General features: G+C 43.3%; 1 protein-coding gene across 2 annotated transcripts; it reads right to left on the bottom strand.

Moving 5' to 3' along the window:
* Nucleotides 1-809: 809 nt before the first annotated feature.
* LOC121582385 (FHA domain-containing protein FhaA-like) lies at nucleotides 810-4709 on the bottom strand. 2 transcript variants are annotated; one of them, XM_045225156.1, is made up of 3 exons: nucleotides 4583-4709; nucleotides 3462-3874; nucleotides 810-3353 (listed from the first exon to the last, which is right to left on the bottom strand). In XM_045225156.1, exons 1-3 carry the CDS (start codon nucleotides 4675-4677, stop codon nucleotides 2131-2133), a joined length of 1731 nt encoding a protein of 576 aa, XP_045081091.1. In that variant the 5' UTR covers nucleotides 4678-4709; the 3' UTR covers nucleotides 810-2130. The 2 variants fall into 2 exon arrangements, with proteins under 2 accessions (XP_045081091.1, XP_041754067.2); XM_041898133.2 differs by having other exon boundaries at nucleotides 810-3874.
* Nucleotides 4710-11094: the final 6385 nt, after the last annotated feature.

Below are 11094 nucleotides of genomic sequence, written 5' to 3'. Positions count from 1 at the left end.
AAACTTGTTTTACTAACAATGCTTGGTTTATCTACTCTGGTCCACTATAGTTTCATTTAATAAAATATATATTTGTGTGCCTGTGTGTTGCTTTATTATGTTAATGATGATTATTATGCATAGTTAAGTTCAGAACCATATAGTGACATGGATAAGTATAGGGGAGGGGATCAGTAAATAAGAAATCAAAAGGGCTTCCTTCTGCATTTGGATTAAAATACTTGTTAAAAGGATGTAAGGACAATAAACTCAATAGTATAGGACTTCAAATATAAGCATTGTGTGCCAGGCTTCAGCGAAGAGAAAATATTTGATATCCCAGAAACACAAAAGATTGCTTTAAAGGAATTATAGGCTTAATATTCAGTTCATAATCAAATACATGTTTTTAGTGTATGAGGTGAGTCGAGGTATTTGTGTTCTGTTGTAAAGATAGCTTAATGATCATTTTTCATTAGACAGTATGGGAATTGTAACGCTGCCAACTAACAGGCAGAAACCCTGTCTGTTCCATTTCCTCACACAGTAATGACTGTTCTGTAACAATTTCCCCTGAGGCAACTAGTTTCCTAGCAACAGATGTCTTTAAAAGCTTATATGTGCTCTGTGAGATCATCATGGCAGCTACCCTCATGTTTTCCTAGAAGAGAATGACGGCACACTTTCAATGAGCACCAAAGGAAATGTGATTATGTGTTTTTTGTTTTGTTTTTTAGTGATCCTGTACTTGGAAGAAATGAAAGAAGACATCAGTCATTTCAGCAAGATAATGGTAAAATTCACCATTGAGTTCGAGCACGGCAAAGTGGTTATTTTAAACTATTTTAAAGACACATTAAAACAATGAATGTTCTCTACGTTAAAACCAATGTAAATGAGTTCATCACTAAATACATCCTTGAAAAACAAAGGAAAAAGAAGAGTCATTTATATCCATTCGCCAAGAGAAATAAGTGCACTTCTGATAACCAGGGGACAGGAGGACATGGAGAGGGAGACTAGATGGGGAGGTAGAGAGATGGGACAAGAGAGAAAAAGAAAAATAAGAACAGAAATAGGGATTGATTAATAACAAAACACTGACAATTCCTTACTTAATTACGGCGGCGCATTTACAAAACACCCAACTTTTAAAACCAAATACTGCAGACCACATAAGATCAAACATTTAAAGTACAAATACCATGTGATGTATCATGTACAGCAGTGGTTCCCAACTCTGGTCCTCGAGTACCCCCTACAGTACAACATTTTTATTGTAGCCCCGGACAAGCGCACCTGTTTCAACTTGTCAACTAATCATCAGGCACTCAATGATTTGAATCCGTTTGTCCAGGGCTACAACAAAAATGTGTGTGGTTGGGGGTACTCTGGGATTGGAGTTGGGAACCACTGATGTACAGTATAGCGCACACAAAAATGTGTTTATGAAAGAATTTATTTAATATGACAGACGGTCGACATAATGCTTGCCTGTACTTTCTGTGGAACCACTTTGGAAAAAAAGACACAGAACCACAAATCGGATGATAGTACCTTACCTCATGTCCTATCACATAATAACACATAACAGGTTAGAATTGGATAATATTTAACGTTTTTTATGTACTTGTAGTTAGTATTATATTCATAGATATATCGTAATAGTTACACAGATACAATATTAAAGCATCATGCATTTGGCATGACCTAACCATAGTGTTTTACAGAACAAAATACAGAGCTCAACAGACTATTCTACCAGGAACTGCTCTGCAACAAAAAGTGCAATGGAAAAAGAACAGTGGAAGTACTACAGCAGGAGATCCAAATTGACAGGGAATCCGTACAAATGTTAGAGACACAAAGGAGATTGGCCATTAGACAAACGGTAAAACTTTATTCAAGCTCAAATGTCCCCATAACGTGTGGAGGAAATGGTCCTCATTTTGCTGGAAGTTATTTTCCACTGGCTTCCTTTCCTTGTCCCCTTTCCTTCATGACCAAGGATTAGTTAAAGGACTGGTTATATCTCCACCTCCACCATACTTAATTAACCTATCCTCACAAGAAATCAGGGGCATAATGAGGAGGGGGGACTAGGAAATGAAGCTATTCCAGACAACTGGGACATGGCAATGTGTTCCTATCTTACTGCAGCAGGAGAGTGCTGCTCAGGACCATGAGGAGGGTGGTTATCAGCTGTACCAGCCCCTGGCCGAGGGGGTTACTGTGACTGTTCTCATACTTGTTGTTGTTGTTGTTGTTGCTGCCGCTGCTGCTGCGTTCAGCTGTCTGCTTCTCCAGGAAGCGCTCTGAGTAGTTCATGTACAGCTCCACACACTTACGGTTCTTCAGCTGCTCCACCAACACAGGGTAACCAATCTCCTCAATGCTCACTGTTGGGCCGTCATCCTCCTCCTTACCCTTACCCTCTCCAGCTATCTCCACATGGGCTGGGGTGAGAGGCTTCACTGTGTCTGTTCCCTCCTGGTTGCTAGCTGGACTGCTGTTCTCCACCTCAGGAGTGATGGGCATGCTCTGGCTGTTGGCTACCTGGGGGTTGTTCCTCTGGTTGTTAGGTGTGGCCTGGGAGTCGCTGCCCTGATCCTGCAGAAGGTCGTTCCTCTTCATGCAGGTATCCATGAAGCTGTCGTAAGACTCTGCCCGCGGTGGTACTTTGTAGGTATAGTCCCGGCCATAGTCGTTTTCGTCTGTGGAGCGTTCGCCGTATTTGCTGTACATGTAGTTGTTGTAGGACTGCTCCTCCTGAGGGTTGCGGAAGTTAAAGTGTGGGCGAGGGAAACGCCCAAGGCCATAGCCTATTGCCATACCTGCCACGGCCCCAACCCCTGCGGCCATAAGAGCCTTCTTAGCAAAGCCCTTGGACTGAGTAGAGGGGTAGTGCCCCATACCCTGAACTGAGCGTGAGAAGGGAGAGCCACCTCCCATACCCCCATGCCCACCTCCATAACCATAGCCTCCACCATAGCGGGGACTGAGGATCTTATTGTTTGGGTTCCAGTTGGGTTGGTAACCTCCTCCCATCCCTCCACCAGGGTAGCCCCCTGCCTGCCCCCAGCCTTGTCCAGTATTTCCCCCTCTTACTGGGTAACCTCCAGCTGGGTATCCCGGATTGACTCCTCCTCTTCCTGGATTCTGGTTGGGGTAGCCTGCTGCTGCAGGGTAACCACCCGCTGCTGGATTCTGGTTTGGATATCCCCCAGGATTTGCCCGGCCTGGATACTGCTGGTTGGGATAGCCACCAGCGGCTGGGTAACCTCCAGCTACAGGGTTCTGGTTTGGATATCCCCCAGGATTGGCTCTGCCTGGATACTGCTGGTTGGGATAGCCACCTGCTGCAGGATAGCCACCTGCTGCAGGATAGCCACCAGCGGCTGGGTAACCTCCAGCTGCAGGGTTCTGGTTTGGATATCCCCCAGGATTGGCTCTGCCTGGATACTGCTGGTTGGGGTAGCCACCTGCAGCAGGATAGCCACCTGCAGCAGGATAGCCACCTGCAGCAGGGTTTTGGTTAGGATATCCTCCTTGGTTGGTTCCCCGGCCTGGATACTGCTGGTTGTGGTTTCCACCTGCTGCAGGGTATCCACCGGCTGGGTTCTGGTTTTGATTGGTACCTCTCCCTGGATAACTACCTCCTGCTGGGTATGAGTTAGGGTTCCTGTTGGGGCTCTGTGGTTGTCTGGGGTAGCTTCCTGTCTGCGTGTTTGATGTTTTTGATGGCTTTTTTTCTGAGCCCCTGTTGTTGGATGATGATTTTTTGCTGCTGCTACTGCTGCCACTTCTCTTGGCCCATGTAGAGTCAGTATGAAGCAGAGCCAGGAGGGCCAGAGACACCAGGGCCAGCTCACATAGCTTCCCCATGATAAATGCCCTGGGGGAAAAGATGATGATGGCGTCATTTACATACAATCATTTTTCTGAAGCCTTATCTCATTATTTCTGTTTTGACAAAAAACTGAGCTAACCCTCTCTGGTCACTGACACTCCCATCGCTGACGGTAAAATGTATTTGCCTAATTATAAGTATAAGCCTACCGTGTTCTGTTTCCAGAAAAACATTGACAATACTTTCTTTAAAAAAAACATGTAGCCATAGCTGAGGGAAGATGTTTGAGGTGGGGTTGCTGAATTTTTGTTGGCCCACGTTACAGACGGCTATATCGGTCCGCTAACACAGGACTAGTAAAGGCCCAATGCACTACCTTTGTGAATAAAAACAATTATTTCTAAAGATTTTCAATTTTTCAGCTTTTATTTAAAGCTAATCAGTAGGCTAAATTTAATAAAAATAGGCTACCACGGTGCCATAAAAGACAACACATATCCACGGGCAGATGTGCTTAGCTGTTTTATGATATATCAAATTTGACATCTCTCTTATCTTAGATATAACTGGAGAGTGAAGGAAACTTCCGCTATACACGCAGTTCTATTTTTTGGAAGCGGACCCTTTATTTGCATATTACGATTTAATTTAATAAAATGGCGCTATAGCGCTTTTATGCAGGACAGCCCGGGCTGTATGCCACCTGCTAACTTACTCCTTTACAACGAATGTGAATATCGTAAAATAACCTACCCTTGCTGATTCGAGACGATTCTGTTCCTTTTGTAGAAAAGTCGTATTTTTAATCTTTCGGTTTCTGTTATGATTATGTCGCTCACCGCTTTCATCCAGAAGGGAGGGATCTATTTATCATGGATCACCGCTCATAGGCTACTCGTCTCTGTCATAGCACTCATAGCGGTGACTATAATAACACATTCTGACCCTGTTATAAGCCATTTAATACAGACTTCAGTTCTCTATATTTTATCAACATTTAGGCTAAACAACCATTTTAGTGCTAACAACTTCTTATAGGAATGCTTACTGAATTTATTGCCAGACTGTGCTACACTTTTCCCACCGACACCCACTACTGACTACATTGTCCCAACTCCGGGACTTTCCATTGGCCTACTACCGTAGCCTGTATGTGTCATACTAAGAGAAGTGATGGAAAATCATCACGTGGGAACCCAATATAACTCCGTGGTTCTTGCTGTGGCCGCAAAGCCTATCCAAGGTTTACATGTTGTTGACACCAGATGGCGACAAATGGATGTATGAGAGTTCATATTTTTGTCTTCATGAATTATTCAAATCAAAATCAAATCAAAACACATTTTATTGGTCGCGTACACACACTTGCAAATGTTATCGCAGGTGCAGTGAAATGCTTGTGCTTCCAGCTCCAACAGTGCAGTAATACCTAGCAATACAAATACACAAATAAAAACAAAATAGGCTTGCTACACACATAATCCAGAAAAATTAAGAAATATCAGAAAGAGCAATGTCAGAGACTATAAATATACACTACCGTTCAAAAGTTTGAATAGGAAATAAAGCAAAATGAATAGGAAATGTAGTCATTCACAAGGTCAGAAATAATTATATTTAATTGAAATAATAATTGTGTCCTTCAAACTTTGCTTTCGTCAAAGAATCCTCCATTTGCAGCATGTACAGCTTTGCAGACCTTTGGCATTCTAGTTGTCAATTTGAGGTAATCTGAAGAGATTTCACCCCATGCTTCCTGAAGCACCTCCCACAAATTGGATTGGCTTGATGGGCACTTCTTACATACCATACGGTCAAGCTGCTCCCGCAACAGCTCAATAGGGTTGAGATCAGGCGACTGTGCTGGCCACTCCATTATAGACAGAATAACAGCTGACTGCTTCTTCCCTAAATAGTTATTGCATAGTTTGAAGCTGTGCTTTGTATACAAGTAATCCTTCTACCCCCCCATTAAAAATAAATAAAAATAAAATAAGAACTGGCCAAGATAAAGCAAAGCAGTGCGATAAAAACAACAACACAGAGTTACATATGGGGTAAAACAAAACATAAAGTCAAAAAGACAACAGAAAATATATATACAGTGTGTTCAAATGTATGGAATGCTAGATGTGCAAGAGATGATGTGCAAATAGAGATACTGGGGTGCAAATTAGCAAAATAAGTAACAATATGGGGATGAGGTAGTTGGGTGGGCTAATTTCAGATGGGCTGTGTACAGGTGCAGTGATCGGTAAGGTGCTCTGACAACTGATGCTTAAAGTTAGTGAGGGAGATAAGTGTCTCCAGCTTCAGACATTTTTGCAATTCGTTCCAGTCATAGGCAGCAGAGAACTGGAAGGAATGGCGGCCAAAGGAGGTGTTGGCTTTGGAGATGACCAGTGAGATATACCTGCTGGAGCGCATACTACGGGTGGGTGTTGCTATGGTGACCAATGAGCTAAGATAAGGCGGGGATTTGCCTAGCAGTGATTTATAGATGGCCTGGAGCCAGTGGGTTTGGCAACGAATATGTAGTGAGGACCAGCCAACAAGAGCGTACAGGTCACAGTGGTGGGTATTATATGGGGCTTTGGTGACAAAACGGATGGCACTGTGATAGACTACATCCAATTTGCTGAGTAGAGTGTTGGAGGCTATTTTGTAAATGACATCGCCAAAGTCAAGGATCGGTAGGATAGTCAGTTTTACGAGGGCATGTTTGGCAGCATGAGTGAAGGAGGCTTTGTTGCGAAATAGGAAGCCGATTCTAGATTTAACTTTGGATTGGAGATGCTTAATGTGAGTCTGGAAGGAGAGTTTACAGTCTAACCAGACACCTAGGTATTTGTAGTTGTCCACATACTCTAGGTCAGACCCGTCGAGAGTAGTGATTCTAGTCGGGTGGGTGGGTGCCAGCAGCGTTCGATTGAAGAGCATGCATTTAGTTTTACTAGTGTTTAAGAGCAGTTGGAGGCTACTGAAGGAGTGTTGTATGGCATTGAAGCTCGTTTGGAGGTTTGTTAACACAGTGTCCAATGAAGGGCCAGATGTATACAAAATGGTGTCTTCTGCGTAGAGGTGGATCTGAGAGTCATCAGCAGCAAGAGCGACATCATTGATATACACGGAGAAAAGAGTCGGCCCAAGAATTGAACCCTGTGGCACCCCCATAGAGACTGCCATAGGTCCAGACAACAGGCCCTCCGATTTGACACATTGAACTCTATCTGAGAAGTAGTTGGTGAACCAGGCGAGGCAGTCATTTGAGAAACCAAGGCTATTTAGTCTGCAAATAAGAATGCGGTGGTTGACAGAGTCGAAAGCCTTGGCCAGGTCGATGAAGACGGCTGCACAGTACTGTCTATTATCGATCGCGGTTATAATATCGTTTAGCACCTTGAGCGTGGGTGAGGTGCACACATGACCAGCTCGGAAACTGGATTTCATAGCGGAGAAGGTACTGTGGGATTTGAAATGGTTGGTGATCTGTTTGTTAACTTGGCTTTCGAAAAATTTCGGTCCAGTGATTCAGTGATTCCGGCAGAAAATCCGATGTTCTGGGTGAAAACCGCTAACGGTGGCTAATAGCAAGTAGCTAGTTAGCTGGCTGGCTAGTTTCAACTGGAGATTCTAGATAAAGGTGAGTAAATAATAGAATCCGTTCTACATTGAATGAGGCGGGTTGCAGGAAAGTATATTTAATAGAAGGATGAAAAGTGTGATAGGGAAATATATACGTAAAATACAAAAAACAGGCTATTTACATGGACACACAAGAGAACACGACCGCACTGCTATGCGGTGATGCTCAAGCTCAAGATACTCAACTATTCTCAAGAAGGCCAGTTTTCAATTAGCCTTTTAAAATGATCAACTTGGATTAGCAAACACAACGTGCCATTGGAACACAGGACTGATGGTTGCTGATAATGGGCCTCTGTACGCCTATGTTGATATTCCATTAAAAATCAGCTTTTTCCAGCTCAAATAGCAATTTTCAACATTAACAATGTCTACACTGTATTTCTGATCAATTTGATGTTATTTTAATGGACAAAAAAAAAGCTTTTCTTTCGAAAACAAGGACATTTCTAAGTGACCCCAAACTTTTGAACGGTAGTGTATATGCATATAATGTACAGTGGGGAAAAAACGTATTTAGCTAGCCACCAATTGTGCAAGTTCTCCCACTTAAAAAGATGAGAGAGGCCTGTAACTTTCATCATAGGTACACGTCAACTATGACAGACAAATTGAGATTTTTTTTTCTCCTGAAAATCACATTGTAGGATTTTTAATGAATTTATTTGCAAATTATGGTGGAAAATAAGTATTTGGTCACCTACAAACAAGCAAGATTTCTGGCTCTCACAGACCTGTAACTTCTTCTTTAAGAGGCTCCTCTGTCCTCCACTCGTTACCTGTATTAATGGCACCTGTTTGAACTTGTTATCAGTATAAAAGACACCTGTCCACAACCTCAAACAGTCACACTCCAAACTCCACTATGGCCAAAACCAAAGAGCTGTCAAAGGACACCAGAAACAAAATTGTAGACCTGCACCAGGCTGGGAAGACTGAATCTGCAATAGGTAAGCAGCTTGGTTTGAAGAAATCAACTGTGGGAGCAATTATTAGGAAATGGAAGACATACAAGACCACTGATAATCTCCCTCGATCTGGGGCTCCACGCAAGATCTCACCCCGTGGGGTCAAAATGATCACAAGAACGGTGAGCAAAAATCCCAGAATCACACGGGGGGACCTAGTGAATGACCTGCAGAGAGCTGGGACCAAAGTAACAAAGCCTACCATCAGTAACACACTACGCCGCCAGGGACTCAAATCCTGCAGTGCCAGACGTGTCCCCCTGCTTAAGCCAGTACATGTCCAGGCCCGTCTGAAGTTTGCTAGAGTGCATTTGGATGATCCAGAAGAGGATTGGGAGAATGTCATATGGTCAGAATATAACTTTTTGGTAAAAACTCAACTCGTCGTGTTTGGAGGACAAAGAATGCTGAGTTGCATCCAAAGAACACCATACCTACTGTGAAGCATGGGGGTGGAAACATCATGCTTTGGGGCTGTTTTTCTGCAAAGGGACCAGGACGACTGATCCGTGTAAAGGAAAGAATGAATGGGGCCATGTATCGTGAAATTTTTAGTGAAAACCTCCTTCCATCAGCAAGGGCATTGAAGATGAAACGTGGCTGGGTCTTTCAGCATGACAATGATCCCAAACACACCGCCCGGGCAACGAAGGAGTGGCTTCGTAAGAAGCATTTCAAGGTCCTGGAGTGGCCTAGCCAGTCTCCAGATCTCAACCCCATAGAAAATCTTTGGAGGGAGTTGAAAGTCCGTGTTGCCCAGCGACAGCCCCAAAACATTACTGCTCTAGAGGAGATCTGCATGGAGGAATGGGCCAAAATACCAGCAACAGTGTGTGAAAACCTTGTGAAGACTTACAGAAAACGTTTGACCTGTGTCATTGCCAACAAAGGGTATATAACAAAGTATTGAGAAACTTTTGTTATTGACCAAATACTTATTTTCCACCATAATTTGCAAATAAATTCATTAAAAATCCTACAATGTGATTTTCTGGAAAAAAAATTCTCAATTTGTCTGTCATAGTTGACGTGTACCTATGATGAAAATTACAGGCCTCTCTCATCTTTTTAAGTGGGAGAACTTGCACAATTGGTGGCTGACTAAATACTTTTTTTCCCCACTGTATGTATGTATATATATATTAAACAAATCAAAATATATTTTATATTTGAGATCCTTCAAATAGCAACCCTTTGCCTTGATAATAATAATAATATTAATAATATGCCATTTAGCAGACGCTTTTATCCAAAGCGACTTACAGTCCTGCGTGCATACATTTTTGTGTATGGGTGGTCCCAGGGATCGAACCCACTACCCTGGCGTTACAAGCGCCGTGCTCTACCAGCTGAGCTACACAGGACCACAGCTTTGCACACTCTTGGTATTCTCTCAACCAGCTTCATGAGGTAGTCACCTGGAATGCATTTCAATTAACAGGTGTGCCTTCTTAAACGTTAATTTGTGGAATTTATTTCCTTCTCAATGCATTTAAGCCAATCAGTTGTGTTGTGACAAGGTAGGGGGGAATACAGAAGATAGCCCTATTTGGTACAAGACCAAGTCCATATTATGGCAAGAACAGCTCAAATAAGCTAAGAGAAATGACAGTCCATCATTACATAAATGTCAGTCAATTCGGAAAATTTCAAGAACTTTTAAAGTTTCTTCAAGTGCAGTCGCAAAAACCATCAAGCGCTATGATGAAACTGGTTCTCATGAGGACCGCCACAGGAATGGAAGACCCAGAGTTACCTCTGCTGCAGAGGATAAGTTCATTAGACTTACCAACCTCAGAAATTGCAGCCCAAATAAATGCTTCACAGAGTTCAAGTCACAGACACATCTCAACATCAACTGTTCAGAGGGGACTGTGTGAATCAGGCCTTCATGGTCGAATTGCTGCAAAGAAACCACTACTAAAGGACACCAATAAGAAGAAGAGACCTGCTTGGGCCAAGAAATACAGGCAATGGACATTAGACCGGTGGGAATTGGTCCTTTGGTCCAAAATTGAGATTTTTGGCTCCACCCGCCGTGTCTTTGTGAGACACGGTGTGGGTGAACGGATGATCTCCGGATGTGTAGTTCCCATCATAAAGCATGGAGGAGGAGGTGTTATGGTGTGGGGGTGCTTTGCTGGTGACACTGTCTGTGATTTATTTAGAATTCAAGGCACACTTAACCAGCATGGCTACCACAGCATTCTGCAGCGATACACCATCCCATCTGGTTTGGGATTAGTGGGACTATGATTTGTTTTTCAACAGGACAATGACCCAACACACCTCCAGGCTTTGTAAGGGCTATTTTACCAAGAAGGAGAGTGATGGAGCGCTGCATCAGATGACCTGGCCTCCAAAATCCCCCGACCTCAACCCAATTGAGATGGTTTGGGATGAGTCGGACGGCACAGAGTGAAGGAAAAGCAGCCAACAAGTGCTAAGCATATGTGGGAACGGATAATGCACGGCCCCATGTCGCAAGTATCTGTACACAATTCCTGGAAGCTGAAAATGTCCCAGTTCTTCCATGGTCTGCATACTCAACAGACATGTCACCCATTGAGCATGTTTGGGATTCCCGTGTTCCAGTTCCCGACAATATCCAGAAACTTCGTACAGCCATTGATGAGGAGTGGGACAACATTC

Source organism: Coregonus clupeaformis, chromosome 15, assembly GCF_020615455.1.
Source record: "Coregonus clupeaformis isolate EN_2021a chromosome 15, ASM2061545v1, whole genome shotgun sequence".
NCBI classification, from domain to species: domain Eukaryota; kingdom Metazoa; phylum Chordata; class Actinopteri; order Salmoniformes; family Salmonidae; genus Coregonus; species Coregonus clupeaformis.
Note: the sequence above shows the minus strand (reverse complement) of the source record. Positions and strands in the feature narration are given on the sequence as shown.

Excerpts from the sequence above, each read along its gene's own strand:
- LOC121582385 (XM_041898133.2), bottom strand. The coding sequence starts at position 4,677 with ATGAAAGCGGTGAGCGACATAATCATAACAGAAACCGAAAGATTAAAA. Across the intron at positions 3,875-4,582 it reads ATCGTCTCGAATCAGCAAGG|GGCATTTATCATGGGGAAGC; the intron begins GTAGGTTATTTT and ends CTTTTCCCCCAG.